This window comes from Ambystoma mexicanum, chromosome 8, assembly GCF_040938575.1.
Source record: "Ambystoma mexicanum isolate Mex_15411 chromosome 8, UKY_AmexF1_1, whole genome shotgun sequence".
Lineage (NCBI taxonomy): Eukaryota > Metazoa > Chordata > Amphibia > Caudata > Ambystomatidae > Ambystoma > Ambystoma mexicanum.
Genome location: NC_090929.1, coordinates 969521146 through 969541910, shown reverse-complemented (window position 1 = coordinate 969541910; position 20765 = coordinate 969521146). Strand labels below are relative to the sequence as shown.

General features: G+C 46.8%; 1 protein-coding gene across 1 annotated transcript in view; it reads left to right on the top strand.

Moving 5' to 3' along the window:
• Nucleotides 1–649: 649 nt before the first annotated feature.
• The window catches only part of EPHA8 (EPH receptor A8), a 1837897-nt gene continuing 1817781 nt past the window's right edge, over nucleotides 650–20765 (top strand). Inside the window, exon 1 of the mRNA XM_069610879.1 lies at nucleotides 650–856. Within this exon, the coding sequence (XP_069466980.1) occupies nucleotides 772–856 (85 nt within the window). The 5' untranslated portion in view covers nucleotides 650–771. The remainder of the gene's footprint in view (nucleotides 857–20765) is intronic.

The following is a 20765-nucleotide window of genomic DNA, read 5'->3' as shown; positions in this document are numbered from 1 at the left end:
TTTTGCAGGCTGATATCTCTGGTAGTACGCGCAGAGTTCATTTAGGATAAATAAATTGTCTGTGGTGAGGTGTGATTATAGTTGTGATGTGGTGATGGGCCAGCTGCCCTGAAAATGTAGCACATTATATGAAGGAGGAGGTCAACAAGAGGTGGTGGAAGGATGAACGCCCCGGGTGCCTCGACCCAGAAGCCTTCGTCTTTGGGGTCGAATGCAAAGGGCAGGGCGGGGCGGGGTTTCATTCCCCTAGGTAGCCTGCTGCTTATGGCTGGTAGGACATGTGACAAAAGATGTGCGCGAGTTCCAGAATAAAGTCCAAGCGGTGCAAGAGGTAAGGTAACCATCTGATAAAATACTTTTATATACCGACTCTACTGACAAGAATTTTTACCCGAATTTCCAATGCTGTACATAAACAAATACAAACATTCCCCTGAATTAAGCCGAGTCGTGACGTTAATTGTGTAGTGTAGGAAGAGTCGTCGACAAACACCGTGTGCATGTTTGTGCTGTGGTGGGTGGGATGGCCTGTCACTAGGAAGCGCTGAAATGTAATTGGCTGGTAGGCTCTGATGGACAGTGAGCTCCCACCCCCTCCGTGCCGGCTGCCTGGGTGCGTGTGAGCAAATGTGTTTAAAGTGCACGAGGATTTGCCGGGCTCTGCTGTAGCGCAGGCAGCGCGCTCCTAGGCTAAGGTGCTGCGCAGGAGGAGAGGGGGAGCCGGCTGCTGAGCACCGCGGGTGGCCGCTCGCCGCCCGGCACAGCTCTACCATGGCCAGGGCAGCGGGGATGGCCACTTACATACTGTGCATCGGCTTCACCGTGGCTCCGTGCGTGTGCGCCGCCGGCAGCGAAGGTAAGAACTTACCTTATGCAGGGAGGTATGTGAGCGCAGAGGCAGGGCTGGAGGTAGGGTGGGTGGTAGCCGAGTGTGCAGGGGGGCTCTGTGAGGCCGCCCTACCCCCTCCCTTCACCGCCGAAGTTCACTTCGAGAAGCTGCCCCTTACGCTCACCTGTGCGGCGCTTCTTTGTTTATTTTGATGTGACCTGGCGTGGGTTTCCCAGAGGCGAATGACTGCTCCCAATAGATATAGCGAACACCAGGCCAGTGTGATATCAATGCAATAGCAGGGCAGGTTGATGCACCTGCTGCCCTGCTCTGTTGACGATGCAACGTTTAATTCACGTGTGATCATTACAGTAAGTGCGGGGTCTTTGCATTGCATACTTCGCAAAGCGCCTAGATTCGCTCTGAAATCTGAGTCGGGCGCGTTAGGAAACAACTGTTCCTGTTATTATTGATAATTGCCAACAATACTGCATTTGAGGTTTGCAATGGTTGTCCAGTTGTGTAAAATGAAAGGCGCACCTGCAGTCGTTGGTAATATCGATTTAATTTAACTGAAAGGGTAAATAATGATAACATGGAGTGTTTTTCTTTTCTGTTTCTTGGCGGTATACGCAAGTGCGGTGCTTTGCAAATGACAGCACGGGAATACACACACGTTTGTGTGAAGGGAAACGATCCAGATTCCCCCAATGGACGGATACTAACTGCCCCCCCCCCCCCCCCACTCCCTCCCTCTCAAGCCGCCCGGGGCAGCGGTGCCCCTCTAATCCCCGAGCAGTCAGGCAAAGTCTCTGAACTTCAGCTCTGGGCACTGCCGCTGACTGTGACGGGAAAGCAGACGGGCTCCAAGTGGCAGGGGAAACGAGCCGACTGTACCCGAGACAGGCGCTAATGCCTAATGGATGCTCCGACGTGCCTCTATCCACTGATGGAGCCGCGCGCATGCAGGGTGGCACTGAAACGCAGGCACGCACGGCGCTGATCCAGCTCGCGAAGAGAGTGGAGCTGCCCGCGTGACCCGCGAGCGCACCGCACGGTGTCACGCACGGCGTCACGCACGGGGGTGACCCGACGACACCTGTTCCTGCAGGAGCCTCAATTAAAGGCCGAGATTCCATTATATGTACCAGGACCACGTGCTGGACTTTCCCGGGGAGGAGTCCTATTAATAATATGGGCCTGATTAACAAACACTTTTGAATAGGACTGTCGCGTGTTAAAGCACTTTTGTGAATCAGGCCCTACAACTCTTGCCGGTAATAGTTCTTATGCATCTATCATGACAGCGCTTAGAAGCAAGATACGTCCGCCATGGAGTTCTTCATAAGAGCACAGATTCCTTTTATTGATATCAATTATTTCTTCAACTCTACCCACCAACGGCGCATCTGAGTGCGACAAGTGCGTTAACTTGGCTGAAAGGCATATATAAAATAAATGATTCCAGTCAAGCTCACGCATATATCTGATACAAGGAGGTAAGGAAATGTGACTTTTTTTTAGTGTTTTGCGTTGCCACATATTTTAATGGTAACTAAAGATAACTAAAACGGTGCTGGTAATCACACTAAAGACGCCCTTTACTCGTTTAGCTCTTGCACTGTTAGGCCATTTTAATGCGGAATTATTTTATTGCGCTAATTCTGAAGCTCTGGAGGTTGAAGTGTATATACTTGCTCCATTTATATAGTGCGCAACAGACACGAGGTAGTCCCAAGGTGCTAATGGCACAGTGCTCTTGGACCGGCTATGGGGCCTGATTTGCAAAACCTGTTTTCAATGGCATCTTCCCGTTGGAAACGTCTTTTGTACATCAGGCCCGTGCGAACTCCTGATGAAGGGGGCACGCAGTGTGTGTGTGTGGGGGGGGGGGCATTTCCTTCGCCCTAGCATTCCCGGGTGGTAGTTTTAAGAACATGGCAGCAGTGCGCGTGGTTCCCTCCGGGCTCACCGCAGCCCAGGTGAGCAGAGGCCCGGTGCAGCCGGGCTGCACGGGGCGCCGGGCCCGGGGCACCTCCGAGCGCTCTCGGCCACACCGTGGGAGCGAGCGCCGCTTCCCTGCTTCGCGAGGAGCGCGCTTTACCGGGATTAAAGGCGAGTTCCCCGAGCACCAGAGGGTTTTCCGTAATCCAGCGAAGGATGAAAGGAAGGTGTGGAAACTGCGTCCAAGGCACAGTCATTATGAGCAAAAGCCGGGCTGGGGAGGAAAATCGAACACACTCTCTATATCGTATTTCATCTATTTATGGAAGTGTGATGCATCCCACATTAGATTGGCGAGGCTTACTTTCAGGAATGCACACACAAAACAAGATTTAGGTCATGAATAAAAAAAAAGGGTTGACATTTTATTCTTTTACATTTTCAGTAACTGACACAGATCCACTGGAAAGAGCTCATTTATGCACGTGACCCTTTCTTTATTTTACAAGCGCAGACTGCACTAAAGGCTCACTTTGACCTCAGATAGGCCCTGCGCACGGCTGATGGACAGTGACGTGGTCGGATATGAGGATTTTTCCCCTGCTCACTGTGGTGGATATTTGAAGCATGCGCAGGTTTGGCGCTTTCTTTGCTCCGTCACTATTTTATTTAGCATCCCTGCCATGGAGTTAAACGCCTGTTTTTGAATTCCTATCCCTTCTGTCGCTTCAGTATTGGTTTTGGATGGGAGACGTGCTTATTTATGGAGGCCTAGGAGGCCTAGAGTAGAGATAGAAGAGGGACTCTCAGGTTCTTGCTGCCTGAATGGACTTCAAACATTGGGGATGGCCCTCCTTGGGGTCCCGAAGGAAGCGGGCGCAAGGCTCTTCCAAAATGGAGTACAGTGACCGCTTTAATAGAACATGTAAGCAGGCATGGCATCCGTGAGGAGCCTGGCAACAACATTGTTACTCAAGGGGGCTCCGCAACAACATTTTTACTCAAGGAGGGACTGGGCATAATGAAGTTTGATTGCCACCGGATTATGCAGAGGAAGAGGCAGACTGGCCCATAAAACATCCAGGAAGACATATCCCAGGCTGACCCTTCTGGGAGTCCGCTAAGAGCAATGCAGAGTCAAACACATGTCAGGCCTTGCCTGACATCTAGACGACCACATCCCAGCCCTGTTGACCTTCCGGAGACGCGGGTCTTTCGCGAATGCTCTGTTTCCCTCTAGAGCCGCTCGTCTCTAGTATTACCTTCTTGCTAGCCATGAACAATTGTGTGTCGACGTTAATATTTAATGGCGGTTTGGAACAGAAGACACAGCAATTGAGCGTGTAGGGGAGGGAGAGGGCGGGGGGGGGGGCAGAGTTGTGATAGCAAGCAGGTGGGTCGGAAGGAACGGATAGGTCTCTCTCCTCTCTCTCTCTCTCTCTCTGTCTCCCATCGCAGCACCTTTCCTGGCAACCCCCGGTGCCGCGTATGACACTGCGTCTGGGAACGTGAGGTAGCGCGCAGTTATATAAAGAACTTGGGCCCCTGTGCGTGCAACCTGGCAGCACAGAACTAGCAACATGTTAACACCTTGGCTTACACTCAACAAGCGCCTGGAGGGAATTCCGTCTGCAGACCCAGCTATGCGGGCAGATTCACTCGCGCATTACCACTTGCTGTTACTAAATAATGCACAGATGAAGCACGGAATGTGAGTAATTTTCAATTGCACAGTAATGCCGTCACCCCCCCCCCCACCGCCGCCCCCCCCGATATCTCCAGCCCCCGCCTTTATTTTCATAGCTTAGTGCTTGGAAGTTGGAAAGCGCTATGTGAGCTGGCAAAAAAGGGCGTTCGGTTCGGTTCATCGCCCGTTGTGGTGAGCTAGGTCTCAACCTGCAGGGCCCCAGTCTTGACGTGGCCGACTCAGCTCACCATCGTTCTGAGACTGATGAAAGCATTGCCAGGAGGTGAGCACCCTGCTGTGCATCGTAAGACGCCCATAAATAAATGATAAACACACACGAAACAATCATATTGGCACTGTTCGCAAAATCAATTATTAGTATTAGTCTATTATGTTTACTAGAAGTATTAGTTACAGAACCAGCAGTAGTAGTGGGGGCATTAGCAATACACATATTAGTAACAGGAATACCAACACACGATAGAAACAGTGCTGCTGTGTGTAATACTATCACCGGTAATAACAATACTAAATACATAAATCTCAATAGCCATATATACAGCATCGGGCGTGCACCTAGGTGTATTGGAGAATGGCAGCGCTGTAGGACAATGCTCCTTTTCGGCCCGGCTTCTCCCGTTCTCAGGATTCCGGGCGGAGGCGCTTCACTGTCGCCGTGCAGGAGTCAGGGGACCGGAGTGCGATGACCCCGCACAGCCACAGCCGCAGCCGCCACCCGCCACCCGCCACCCGCCCCCCGCCCCGCAGGACAGGAGGCCTGGCTTGATAACTTCCTCCCCTCGCTAACTCCAGGAGGCTAGCGCAGGTCACCTCTGTCAGGTGCACCCAGGAAATAATGGCTCCAATTACAGCAATGATGCTCAGCGCCGACCGAAGGCCTTTAACGCTCAGCGCGCCGCGTGCTTGGCGGCAGCAGCAGAGTGTGACCCAGAACCCACCCGACTGGCTGTTATATTCTTGGAAAGGCGGCGATTCGTTCCAATGACCGTCTCGCTTGTCAGCTTTTCTCCCTGGATTGCCTTACGACCAGAGATTGTTTCCTTACTGGACTAACTACGAAACCTACAGGGGCCGAGACTTGATGTAGAATGCAGAGTCATCAATTGCTGGTCTTGGCTCCTAGTGCACACACAACCCCTTACATCAGTGGCTTTCAAACCTTTTTATGAGCCCCCCCTGAGTAAAAATATTGTTGCGGCCCCCCAGATGCCATATTTGCTTACATTTTCTATTAAAGGAGTCACTGCATTCTGATTTGGAATATCCTCGTACCCAGGGCGAGCTCTAGGTTTAGCGGGCTACGGCGGCGAAACGTGTGGGGCCCTTTGTTTGCATCCTAGAAAATGTCACACAATTAGTCATTGATATCCGTGGGGATCAAATAAACTGACCTATAATATCTGAATGTTAACTGTTATTATTAGGGCTGTAGCAATATCAGGAATGAGGCTTATTTTGGAGTAGCCGAGCAAGGAAACCTTTGTTGACATGGGTACCTCAAAAGAAGGTACTGTGATGAGAAAGAGCAGGACAAAGAGTAATGAAGATCACTGATAAGTAATGCAAACATACCTAATGTGACTGCACTTGCCAAGGATGTACAGGCAGGGAGTCACCCAGGGCGACACAGGGCAAAGTGCTTTTGCTGCAGGATAGTGCAATCGTAAACAAAGCCTATTTAGTTGAAAGGTACTGAGGCAGTCAGAGTAAGCAATTCCGCAGGTCTTCAAATGTCATCAGTAGGTCTCAACGCCAGAAAAAAGTGTGGGGGATCAATAACAAATAGAAGAAAATGCAAAATAGAAATGAGCATTGCCTTTCACAAAATTAATCCTCAATACCCGAAAAAAAGCCAAACAAAACAGCTAGATGAGATTTTCCTGCTGGCAAAGTATAAAAGGTGTGCACCCTTTTTATCCCAAAATCTATACTGAAATATTCTATGGAAAGCAAAATACCAATACAAGACGTGTGCTTTGAAGACCCTTTCATGTGGTTTGGTGGGCTTGTGGGTGCTATGAGGGCTTGAGGAACCGGGCTCAAATCCTGTTTGGAGAAAACTTGAGCAAACACACTTTTTTGCATGCTGGCCTCAAACACACCGAAGGGGGATGGACTCTGCACTGAGAAAAATGTGGGCAGATGCTGTCAACCCACATGTAATCTCAACTTGTAGCCTGCAAATCAGCACCGAGCCAGGTAGAACATCTTACGCCCAGCAAATTCTCTTCTCACATCCATGGACCTGGTAAATCATCACAACAAATGTACCCTCTGAACCCTTGCTCTCCTCACACAATGGTCTGGCAATACTCTGTTTCATAAATCGGACTTGAAAAGTACACACATCATAATTAAAGTACTGCAGCAATATAGGAATCCCTCATAGACATATGCTAAACAAAAAGAGTACAAATGTTGCATTATTTTCACCCTATCTTTAAGACTATTAATACCAGAATGCAATTCCACAAAATGATAAAAAATGCCTTGTAGGCTGTCTTTCAAGACTTAATCATAACAAACCATAATGTGTAATGGTAACCTTTTGCCTCGTTTGACAAAGGCATGCTTTATATTTTGCAAGTGAAATGTGAAATTTTCCAGAAAAAAAATAGAACATGTTTTTAACACACCAAATGCGGATATATGAATACTATCAAGATAGTGCACAACTCTTTTTTATCAACAAATTCTAATTGTCTTCAACGAAGACAGATTTGGGCGGCAACTCCTTTTCTGAATCTGCTTTCAGAATAAAATGCCCCTTTTGAACCCCTTGTCCAAAACAAAGGCTCTTAAATGGACCATTACTTCAAACAAAGAGCACAATAATCCCTAACTTTGAAGCCCCGCCGGTCTGATAGGCTACTGGGGAGGTGGGCGGGAGGTATTTGTCTCTAGAAGCGCTTCACCAGGGGTCAGGAGCTGAAAGCACTGCCTTGCTAAAACAGGCACAGAGAAAGCCCTGTGACTAGGAGCAGCCCAGCTCTCGTTACTTGTTATACTCACGACAGTAGGTAGCTACGGGCCCCCCCAAGAGCGTGGGGCCTGGGCCGACGGCACAGACTGCCTATGTCCCGGGCCGTCTCTGCTCGGTTCTCCCCACCCCCGGACATCCTTCAGGTCCCCCTAGGAGGACCGACCGCACAATTTGAAAACCTCTGCCTGAGATGAAAGGAGGAGCAAAGGCAAGGAACTCCTCTTGCTCTGTGGCGTCTCAGTGATCCAGCCCCATCTGAGGCAGCACCAGCTCCTACGGAAGGGTTGCGCATGCGCCAAATGTTTGACCTAACACGGCCCTAGATATCCTGCTTGCCCAGAACTTCATGTCACATCATTGCTTGGAAATCATACACAGTTGTTGACCTTGAAATATGACAGAGGTCTCTGTACTTAAATCGGGAACAGAATTAGGAGTTATTACTGGACATTTTGTTATTGACAACTAGTGCTAGCAGGACAAGTCCCCATGAATGGCCATTCAACATTTGCAATCGATAATCGGTTACAAGAACGACGTGAAAGTGCACAGGATGGAAAGCAGGGCACCCCCTTTGCATGTTGGGACAGGCCGTGGGTGCCCTGTCAGCAAGAGACGCGTGGCAGCGGGTCAGACTCATTCACCCCGTTCCCTCTGCGCTTGGTGATCACAGAAGCCGTTTGGTCGCAGCTCAGTCACACAGCGATAGCTGTTCTTCACTGGCATCGCCCAGCCTCCCGTGTGGGTCATCCTCCCACCAGTGGCCCTGACTCTGTGACTGCCTTAGACTCGTTGGCCCCATGCGACTTTCTCTGGCAATTCTCGGCTGTTAACACTAAGGGGTGAACAGCTTAACCTGCTTGCCTTTCAATGAGCTGATCTTAACCTGCTTGCCTTTCAATGAGCTGGCCTTAACCTGCTTGCCTTTCAATGAGCTGGCCTTAACCTGCTTGCCTTTCAATGAGCTGATCTTAACCTGCTTGCCTTTCAATGAGCTGGCCTTAACCTGCTTGCCTTTCAATGAGCTGGCCTTTTTTGCACATCACCTCCTTTTTGAAAGCACAGCTCATAGTTCATATTATTATTATTTAAATATAATTATTAAAAATAATAATAATAATAATATAATAATAATAATAATAACAATAATACTTTGTGTTATATTGGTATTTTAAATCTCACCCCGTAACGGGGATTCCAGTGTCAGAGTGCTTGGCAACAAGTGTTACTATTCACCACCATTATTTCTTAGTGCATCCTGCAGCTGGTGGTTTTACCCAATGTTAATTGCCAATCTGATTGGAAATGCACGACCCCTTTAACCAAGTAAATATTCCACCCGCCCCAGCTACTCAAACATTCATGAATTGTGATTTTTGGCTGTGAGCCATTTCTTTGGTACCCAGAAACACTGTTTTGTCCCCGTTTGACAGGGACGCCATTAACGGGTCGCCAGGGGTCCCTCTTGTTACCCATGTGGTTTCCCTTGCAACCCCTAACAAAAAAAAATCATTTGAGGCTCCTGGGCTGTGGCCCGCAACATGTGACTCTTTGTTTCTGGAGTGGCTGGTTTTCTGATAGCTATAGCCGTTAAGATAGATCATTGGGTTGAGCACTCGCTGCTGCAATGTGTGTGTGATCTGCAGGTTCGACTCCCAGCAAGATCAACTCAGCCTTTCATCCTGCTGAGGTTGATAAATGAGTACCAACACAGGTTGGGTAATATTGTATGTATATTTGTTCTGTATGAAGCGCTTAAGCCTAAGTGATATATAATAACTCATCATTATCGTTTGGCCTTGGACGCCTGCTTGCATTCACAGTAATTTGGTAATATGGGGCCTATATGCACTGATATTAATGATACATATGGCGATTCATTCTTGTATAAATGTATATAACTTTACAGTGATATCATAACCATATTTTTCGTAGTGTACTTAGAAACAATGCTATGTGATGCCACTTCCTGTTTTATCAAGGAGTAAAAGGTTGTGTTCCATCGCTTCCTGCGATGTCACTTTAGGGTGGGATCAAATGACATCACTTCCTGTGATGTCATCAGAGGTCAAGGGTCATGTGATGTCACTTGCACTATCCCTGGAATTTTGGTGAAATGACGACCCTGCCATTGACACTTTCCCTAATTCTGCAGGGGGCATATACATTGGCTGAAGTCATTCTGCATGGGTGAATTGCATTGCCATGGTCGCAGATACACTAATCAGTGTATCTTAATGTATGTCAAGACAGAGAGAGGGCGAGCGTTGGGACTGATGGCGTGGTCTTTCTATTAATGCAGCGAACTCCCAGTAACGGTCCTGGGCATTTAAGTCAACACTCTCCAAAGAGGAACCCGGTTCCGTCAGCACTGGAGTGCCTCTCTTTGGAGACATAAAGCCATCGTTACAGGCAGTTTTGGAGATGCATGGTATTCAGACAGCACCAAACAGAAGTTACCTTGTAGAGGGCAGAATATACATTCCATTCACCCACTCCCTAAATCACTCACCCTCACTCACTTAATCTCTCATGTACCCACAATTATAGATTCATATACTTCCTTTTTCACAGAGAAAGTCATTTTTAGTTTGGACTATTATGTGGCGACGAGGACACAAAGCTTGTAGGTGTTGTTTGATTGTAGGTGTTGTTTGGTTATTTGACCCTTCCAGCCCAATAAACCTCCTCATGGCAACACTTTGAGCTCCCTTTAATCAAGCCTTAGCATTACACTTTGCATTCAAAGTTCCTGCCAGTGTCTTTTCAAGCAGTCTTCTGAGAATTAATGACTTAGGGCCTGATTGATGGAATTGTTTGCACGTGCAAAGTGTCTTTTCACTGGTGAAAAGTCACTTTGCATTGCCAATAAACACCCTCATTCATGGAACATTGCAAAGTGTAGTTTTTCTGTGCAAAGTCACTTTGCACTGCAAAAATACACTTTGCACTGCGGTTTGCAGTGCAAAGTTAATTTGTACTGCAAACATACACGTTGTACTGCTCCACCCTGATTCACTTTTCACTGTGCAAAACATTTCACAAATTCCACAAATGAGTCCCTAAGTGTGTCCATCAATGAAGTCCAGTTAAAAACAAGCATTGGCAAAGTAGTTTAGTCTTGTGTGCACATATTAGGCATTTGCCATGCACTGCTATTAGATTAAAGGGTATCCACAACATTTTGCACCTGCTGCTATCAATGGCCAGTTAATACCACCATGTCAGTGCCTGGCAAGTGCTTTCCCCATGCCTACATAAAAGCCCAAACTATGGCATTAACAATGCATGTTTGATTTCTCTTCCATCCCTCTTTGTTCATTTATGGGATGTGACCCTTCTAGAGAGAAAGATATTACATAAGCCTTTGAGTGTCCTTAGGATGTGCACATATGCTCAAATAATGTTCACATATATGACTAATGGGGGGATTGTCAGTAAGTCTGTACACCTTGCCTTCATGACTGGGGGATCCATATGGGAGAGCATCCAAAGCTTACTCTCCCCCGGGATACCGACTTTTAGCTTATTTTCTTTTAATAGTATTCAATGGAATAAATGACATGCAAGCCCAGTGGAAAAAAACCGTAAAGCATTGTGGAAGTGAGCAAACATGCGATTTCAACGAGATGAAGCTGCCAAATACACACATGCATGAACTATAGGTAATAAGATGAGCTGTGATGACAGTACTGTACAATTTCACCATTCCAACCTGCTCCTTCACAAAAGCTAGGGAAAGAAACAGGATGCACACCATAGACAGGTGTAGTCCGCACATTCAAGGAACCACCTGTTCATCTAGGTGAGATTGCATGTTCGGCCTAGTAGGGGAAGAAGGCTACAGACAGCATGATGAAAAACACTAAAACGGAGTCCCCTAAAGCCCCTGTGTGGTAAAGGAACCACAATCAATGAAATGGTTCATGATCTCAGTCAATATCATAATAGGAATGATGGCAAAAAACAATGAAAGATTGGGGTGGCCTTATATCACGAGGAGAAGAGTTCCAGCATCTGGGAGGGCCATAAAGAAGAGGTGAAAGAGAAGAGTTCCTGAAACAGGGACCACCATAAAGAAGGGATGAAAGAGAATGGAGGGCCATAAAGAAGGGATGCAAGAGAAGAGTTCCTGAATCAGGGAGGATATAAAAGGGACGATAGAGAAGTGTTCCTAAATCAGGGAGGGCCATAAAGATGGGATGAAAGAGAAGCGTTCCTGAATCAGGGAGGATATAAAAGGGACGATAGAGAAGTGTTCCTGAATCAGGAAGGGCCATAAAGAAGGGATGAAAGAGAAGCGTTCCTGAATCAGGGAGGACCATGAAGATGGGATGACAGAGAAGAGTCCCTGAATCAGGGAGGGCCATAAAGAAGGGATGAAAGAGAAGTGTTCCTGAAACAAGGACTACCATAAAGAAGGGATTCAAGAGAATGGAGGGCCATAAAGAAGGGATGCAAGAGAAGAGTTCCTGAATCCGGGAGGATATAAAAGGGACGATAGAGAAGTGTTCCTGAATCAGGGAGGGCTATAAAGAAGGGATGACAGAGAAGAGTAGATTAATCAGGGAGGGCAGTAAAGAAGGGATGAAAGAGGAGTGTTCCTGAAACAGGGACTACCATAAAAAAGGAATAACAGAGAAGAGCTCCAGAATCATTGAGGGTCATAAAGAAGGGACAAAAGAGAAGTGTTGATGAATGAATCAGGGAGGGCCATCAGGAAGGGATGAATGAGAAGTGTTCCTGAATCAGGGAGGTACATAAAGAAGGGATGAAAGAGAAGCATTCCTGAATTATGGAGGGCCATAAAGGAGGAATGAAAAAGAAGTGTTCCTGAATCAGGGAGGGCCATAAAGAAGGTATTAAAGAGAAGTGTTCCTGAATCTGGGAGGGTCATAAAGAAGGGATGAATGAGAAGAGTTCCTGAATCAGGGAGGGTCGTACAGAAGAGATGAAAGAGAAGTGTTCCTGAATCAGGGACTACCATAAAGAAGGGATGAAAGAGAAGTGTTCCTGAATCAGGGGGGCCATAAAGAAGGGATGAAAGAAGTGTCCCTGAATCAGGGAAGGTCATAAAGAAGGGATGACAGAGAAGAGTCCCTGAATCAGGGAGGTTCATAAAGAATGGATGACAGAGAAGTGTACATTAATCAGCGAGGGCAGTAAAGAAGGGATGAAAGAGGAGTGTTGCTGAATCTGGGAGGGCCATAAGGAAGGAATGAAAGAGAAGTGTTCCTGAATTTGGGAGGGCCATAAAGAAGGAATGAAAGAGAATTGTTCCTGAATCAGAGAGGGACATAACGAAGGGATGACATAGAAGTGTTCATGAATCAGGGACTACCATAAAGAAGGAATAAAAGAGAAGATCTCCAGAATCAGGGAGGGTCATAAAGAAGGGATGAAAGAGAAGTTCTCTTGAATCAGGGAGGGCTATAGAGAAGGGATGAAAGAGAAGAGTCCCTGAATCAGGAAGGGTTGTACAGAGTGGATGAAAGAGAAGTGTTCCTGAATCTGGAACTACCATAAAGAAGTAATACAAGAGAAGGGCTCCAGAATCAGGTAGGTTCATTAAGAAGGGATGAAAGAGAGGAGTTGCTGAATCATGGAGGGTAATAACGACGCTATGAAAGAGTAGTGTTCATGAATCAGGGACTACCATGAAGAAAGAATAAAAGAGATGATCTCCAGAATCAGGGAGGGCCATAAAGAAGGGATGACAGAGAAGTGTACATTAATCAGGGAGGGCAGTAAAGAAGGGATGAAAGAGGAGTGTTCCTGAATCAGGGACTACCATAAAAAAGGAATACAAGAGAAGAGCACCAGACTCAAGGAGGGTCGTTAAGAAGGGATGCAAGAGAAGAGTTCCAGAATCTGGGAGGGCCATAAACAAGGGATGGAAGAGAACTGTTCCTGAATCAGGGAGTGTCATAAAGAAGGGATGGAAGAGAAGTGTCCCTGAACCTGGCAGGGCCATAAAGAAGGGATGAAAGAGGAGTGTTCCTGAATCTGGGGCTACCATAAAAAGGGAATAACAGAGAAGAGCTCCAGAATCAGGTAGGTTCATTAAGAAGGGATGAAAGAGAAAAGTTCCTGAATCATTGAGGGATCTAAAGAAGGGAAGGGCGTGCAATGGCAAAACAAGTTAAACAATAGATGCAAAATAAAACGATGGTCAAAGAAGGATGGATTTCATTTAGAATTAGGGCAATTGTAGGACTATGGGAATGCAATGTATGGGCTGCACCATAACAAAAACGAAGGGTTAAATGAAATGTTAAAAAAAAAAGTTATGTTCATTAGTCAAAATAGGGCTACTGGACATAATGGCATGCATGCACCAGGCTGTCTGAATAGGCTTTCAGCAGGCTTTGTTTTGTTTGATTTTCTCGGCATCACACGGTGTGTGTGTGTATGCAGCATATACAGTGCATAATAAGCGCACTTCCTTTCTCCCACTGCTAGCCTGACACGGGGGAGAATTAAATTAGGTCAAACATGTTAGCTATTGCTACAGCGCCTAGAAGCTAGAGGAGTTTGGCATGGAGTGCAAACAAGGATATTAGTCTTCTTCTTATTTTTATTGCAGTAATTACAAAGCTAAGGGAACCTTACTGCAATGATCTACATCTTTCAGCGCTCCAAGGTGCGGCACGTGCTTCTGTTTACTCCAGGGAACGGGCCAGCGTTAAGAGGTCAACTTTCATAAATTGAGAACAAGCACCCCTTGGCTGCAGCACAGTGGACCCCAAGATGGCTCCCGATCGCGCAGATACAAGACGATTCCGAGGAACCACGAGCCGCGGGGAGCTCTTAAAATGCACACAGGGTGAGCAGCGGGTGCCCATTAGAAGACATGGCAAGTCACAGAGGACAGAGGGCTGGCTGGAAGCAGCTCGCGCTGTTCTCTGGCGCCAGGCAGGATTGATCAGTGTGGGTAAAATAACCCCACGTGCTCCAGTGAGCCGAGAGAAGAGCATCCACTTTCTGCATTCCCCACAGCCAGAGAGGCAGGTTTACAGGCAGGGTCGGGCTGGGACATCCCACCGGCACGGGCGGCCCACAATCGCAAGCTGAAATGCATTACTCTTCAGAACAGACTGCTTGAACACTACACCGGGGGAATGTTTGATCAAATACATTAAACATAGTGCATTTGAAAGAATGTTTGCTTAGTAACCTTTGTTAAAACTATTCTAGTAGTTCATGAAACTGGCCCACTCTGGCTAAACACGTGTCCCATTCTGACCCAGAAAACGGACCCATCCTACAATCATGAGCTGGCACTTCAGGCTTGGACTGGCCTTATTGCCCCATAGGCCAGTCCAAGCCTGTTTACAGTCAAGGCCGCAGTAGAGTGCATTCCCACAATCCCACTGTGAAGCCCAAAGTGAGCGAGGGACGGCAGCAGCCCAGGCGGCAGCACTCTCGCTCGGCTCATTGCTGTAACAGATCTAGAACAGGCCCTGTGAACACCAGTATCATTGCTCCCCAATATTTGGGTCTAGAAGCTCACTTTGTTACAACACAGAACTGTCTTCACGCCACCCCCCTCCCACCTTCTTCTTCTCTGCCACACGCACCTCGGTGGCTGTCTATTCCTGGGCTGGTTCATCTCTTTTTAAGTGTTATATATTTATAAAATGTACCTACGGGTAGCGGCTGTACAACACAGATACACATTTAATGCGAATCTCAAGGAAATCGAGAAAGATGAAGAAACCATAATAAGAAATTATTGAGGATAGGTAAGAGTCTATGGGCCTCATTACGAGTAAGGAGGCAGCCATGGCCTTACTATGGGCATGGCTGCCTCCATACCGGGTTCCAGTACCGGGTTCTGTGAATGAGCAATTACCGGGTCATTCCGACCTTGGAGGACCCGGTAATTCCTCATGCCCAAAACCATTCCCCATTCCCATTTGAGCCCACATAGGGATCAATGGGAATGGCGAGGGAGGTAATAACGAGCCTGTTATTAGCTCCTTGGTCCCCTCGCGGGACCCGGAAAGGACGTCTGGTTTTACCAGACGTCTGTTCCGGGTCCCGCTAGGGGACCTCGTAATCAGGCATCCCATAATGAACGGTGCCGGTCCCCTATCGGCACCCTTCATTACGGGAGCGCCTGCCTCGTAATAAGGCCCTATGGGGTTTATGAAAAATAAAGCAAGGTGCACAGCAGGAGGTAGAGTTGGCCAGGCTCGACCCGCAGCACGTAGACAGGTGACCTATCTGCTCTACTCTACTCTTGTCTACTCCTCTGAGCAAGGCTGAGCCTGAAGCATAAGCTGGTTTCACATTTTTGAGAAGGGTGGGACTAGGGAATCTGTGTGCATGCTGTACTATTTGCCAGGTGTTTCGGGGTACACTGTGTGGTGGAGAAATGCCCACTTACCGATTTAGTGGAGACCTGTCAGGAGCCTGGATACCCACAATAATCACGAAAACTGCAGGCCACAAGGTAGGTTATCATAAACCATGTCCCAAATGTGTATCACTTGGAGATTAAGAACAGGAAAATGAGCCCGACAAAGTCCACCTCCCCCGCCCAAATTAAATTGTGGCTGCACCGGAAACAAAACAGGGCGTTGACGCCCACCTCTGCCTGAAATGTAATTTGTAAGAATAACTTGAACATATGAGGTGATCGTGCAGCACTTAAGCATCTCTGAGCGTTGTGTGCACCAAATAACATAGCAACCTGCAATGCATGCAAACTCCCGGAGCAGCGGGGGGGATGGGGGGCGCGGGAGGAGGGGGGGCTGCAAGGCTGTTAGCTGCACGCATCCACTCCCACAGACGCAGAGCTCTCAGGATTCCAGTTTCTGTAAAAGCTTTAATCTGAGAATAATGCGCTATGCTATGCAGAATGAAAAGAACAACGTGAGGCAACCCCCGCACGAGTCCTTCATGTATCAGCCTCTTATTCTCTTTGCAGCTCCCAGAGCGCCCTGAAGTGATCCTTGCCTGCAAACAGCTCTACACAAAATCCCAATACTCCATGCCACGTTGAATACATTAATTAACGTAAGGGCTATGACTCGACTGGTGTGGTCCACTGCAATTTTCCAATTACCGTTGTTTGTAAACTGTGAACGACGAGCCGGAGTATTTTCATCGTATCTTGTGAGCGATGGAGCCCAGAAGCCCGGGCAGTCTCGCATGGCCTCACCGCAGTTGCAGAAAGTGGTCTGTAGGCATCGTGTAGGTCAGAGTTCAGAACATCCAACCACCCTCTTCTCCCACGCCCTGCGCCCGGCCAAGTAGGATGCTTGTCGTTTCACAAAGTGTAGTAATAATGTGCAATTGCATTTTAATAGTAACCATATTATCATGATTAACATCATGATAATGTATTAAATTATATTTATAATCGCAATTGTTGATCAGTTAGTTTTATTCATATCAGTATTCTGATTACGATCATTATGTTATTGTTACCATTAGTATTAATAATGTTTTTATTATTTATACTTGGTTTAACTGTGTTACCAGTTTTCCCAAGTGTTGTGCCGTCTAAACAAAGTTTGAAGATGGCATGCAGTGAATGTGTTTGGTGTTTGATTGGTTGAATAAGTAACTCTTAGCCCACATGGTGGCCTAACATTTGTTATCCAGGTTCAAACTTTCCAGAAAGTTTGCTACAGCGATTGCTGATTTGGTGGTTGTGCCATTCATCAAAAAACAAAAAAATAAAAAAAAATAAAACTCCGTATTCTTCGTTTTGTTGCCTCAATTCTGTGAACAAACGTCCCATAAACTTTCTTCTCTCTTCGACCAAACCCTGGCACTGGGTGAGCAAGTGTCTTTATATTTTCTGTTGTTTTGCCTGTGTCACAAAACCTGCACTAATAACATAGATAGTCTATGTTCTCACAATTACACATGACATGCTTTTTACACTGCTGGCTATGCATTTAGTTTGAAGAATAAGACGTTCTCATACCAGAAGACACGTGCATTACGAGTGCTATTAAGGGGTCTGTCTCTTGAGTGTTGGGGCTTCCAATGAAGGGAAATTTAGTGTGCTTTTGAAGCCGTTGAAGTGTTGATTGTTGTGTTTTTAGTGGACTGGTTCCTCCCTTTCCGTGGTGAATGGGTAACAGTTTATGGAACACCTAGCCCCACCGCTATTGTAATTGTCATTGTTTCTTTGTAAAGCGCGTATACACAAATGAAGTGCTTTAAAGCGCTTCCATGTGGGAGGCGAACAAGGGAAAAAGTAGTCATTCTGAGGCCTTGAAGTTTCCGAATGATCTAACAAAATGATCTAACAAAATTAACTAGTATATCAGGCAAGAGGCATTTCTACTAGTACAAGTGCATGACACGAGGGAAGGAGAGAAGGGAAGGAGAGAAGGGAAGGAGAGAAGGGAGGGGCGAGAAGGGAAAGGAAGAGTAAACAACTAATCAATAAGCTGCCATGCCAGGTCTCACGACTTGCCAGATAGTACAAGTGCATGACAAGGAGTGTGAAGAGTAGGAGAGGGCGGAGAGGGGGAAAAGGACATACAGAACAAAAAAAGTACTGTGCTAGGCATGACAACATTCATATTTAATGATGATACGTCATCATCAATAATGTGCCTATGTACAAGGTGCAACCAAGCTAGGGAGGGAAGACAAAGGGAGGACAGGAAGAAACGATCTTGATAGGCCTAGTGCATTCAAGGTCGTGAAGTGCGTAGACAGGAAGTGTGAGGGAGGAGCAGGGGGAACAAGTGCGTCCAGTCCATCAGGGGCCTAGGTTAAGTGCAGAAGAGGTTGCCTCTTACACGGAACGTGTTCCGAGTGCTGAAGTGCAGAGGTGGAGCCAAGGACCTGTGTGGCTCTGGAGGTGCACCAGGCGACCACTCAGCGAAACTGAGCAGAGTTGGGGAGGAAGCAGGAGAGAGGAGAAAGGTGCATAAGCAGGGGAGAGGGAGAGTGAAAGAGGAAGAGAAGAGGAAGGTGTCGAGGAATTTGCAGAACTTGACGAGATCCAGCTGAAGACAGAGAGAGGCAGGGAGGCTGTTCCAGAGGAAGGCACCTGCAGAGAATAACGTTCTACCCCCAAATCTCATTTTGGAGAAACATGGTTGAACTGTGGGATTTCCCCAGAAAATAATCAACTCTCTGGGTTACCACTCAGATGTGGACGATATGCAGATTTTGTGTCATTGGTCCTCTCACAGAGATCTGCAACCTGTGGCTCTCCAGATGTTTTGGACTGCATCTTGATCCCTCACCTTTGCCTATGCTGGCCACTTTGATGGGATTTGCAGTCCAACACATCTGGAGAGACAAAGTTTGCAGAACCCTCTGCTAGCAGATATTTCAGAAACTGCTTGTGGCTTGGAATTTGGTTAGTCACTGGTTGAGAAAGAGTGGTCTCAATTTAAATTAATTTAAACAAAACAGGGATTGTTTTCTTAGTTCTTATCACTTGCTCTAGGGTGTAGCGCCTGTCCCAAACACACATGTTCTGCTTGAAAGCCAACTCAAATTCCCGAGAAACTGGGGTGTTATATGAGACAAATCGCAGGCTGGATGCCCACATTGGTGATGTGGTTAGAAGCTCGTTTTTTAACCTTGCCATTAAGATGCATCCTCCACATTCTCTTAAAGGGCCCCCATCATGTTTTCTGTAAGTTCCCTCCTAGGCTCAAGATTGGAATATGTACATGTCCGCTCCATGGGTCCGCCCAGCAGCCAGACAGCGACTTCCTACTGTATAGAATGCTGACGTCTGGCTGATTTTCACTCTCACCAGATTTGATGTCATCTACGCATGGCACTGAAAGTTGCACTGGATGACTGTTCGCAGTCAGACTATTTTTTAGTTTTCGCTATTAGGTGGTGCTTGAACACCACATACATCACAACACTATTTCATTGGAGTAGATTTACGGGGGAGATGACCTGTGAGGAGGGATCCACACTTGTGAGTGTTTGGTTATTTACATGCCCCGTAGCCATTCCCACCTACTATTTGTCATCTGCAACAATAACATATCCTCCTGGGATCTCTTTGAGCTAGCTCTGTCAAGTGTTTCTTTTGTATTAACATGTTATTGCATTTCACAGATAAATTAGCAAATCCCCCCAACAGATGGTTGGCTTTAGGCCATCATAGCTCCTCCCCCTCCCACCTCCAGCTTCATAAATGATATACTCTGCAGTAATATAGTGATATAAAGGAACTAAGATCAGATGCCTTCATGAAGTCTTACCTTTTTGTAGACTAGCAATGTCTTTAATCCATTCCCTTTTCATAGGGGAAGTCCTAGGTTTCCACCTCCTTAGTGTCACATTTTTGGCTACAGCTTCCCAAAACAGCCAGCATTTCTGAGGATAGAACAATTCGTTCAGGGTGGAGTCATCTCCTAAAATCAGGGTCTGGAAATCCTATTCTAAATGTTTCTTAGTACATTATTCATCATTTCTGTCACCGCAACCCAGACGTTGCTGACCAGCGAACATTCCCGAATCACATGTGCCAGAGTTCATCTCCTGTGCCTACGCCCCCAACATGCTTCGGACTCCCCAGTCCATGCTTAAATATATTCTCTTTGGCATTCAGTTTACCTTGTTCATAAGCTTAGCGTGCCTCACCCTTTCTCCCCAACTCACCCACACCAGGTTTATGCTCCTGCACACATCTCTCCCAATTTCTCCATGCTGATGTCCCATCCTAAAACTTGAGACCATTCCACTAACAGTCTTGAGTTCCTTCTCAAAATTCTTAGTCTGCACTAACAAGGTTTATCAGCCTACCACTATGAGGTAGAGCCTTGTCTTTCCCTGTCTTCCACATCATTGCAATCTTAGCATGCCGCAGTGTTGCCGGTAACTGTTCCTTGTCCAGTGAAGCTATGTGCATCTCTCTGAGCTCCTCAAATATACCCTACAGCATAATCTATTTAAACTCAGAAGGCAAACTTTCTGGGCTTCTGTATTTGGGGTTGAGGATATTTGCTACTTTCATCAGCTCTTCTATGGCGAGGTCCTTCACCAAATCCTTGTCTCGGAGGATAGTTCAGGGGCAACCTGCTCGCCTTGGAAGCTTGACGACACGGAGCAACACAGGTTCGATCCCCACGTCCGCACTTAGAAACCTCTGGGTATTAAGCATGTTATAAATAACCGATCTTGTCATATCAGCTTCCCACGTTAATTTTGGTAGCAACACATTGCCAAAGAACAGCTACAGTCATTCCCATTTACTGCTCCATTTGCAGGGTAGAGTTTCCCATAGAAAATGCAGAATTACTGACTGATCGCATCAGGGATGTTTGCTACCCCAGGGCATCTTCTCCAAATCG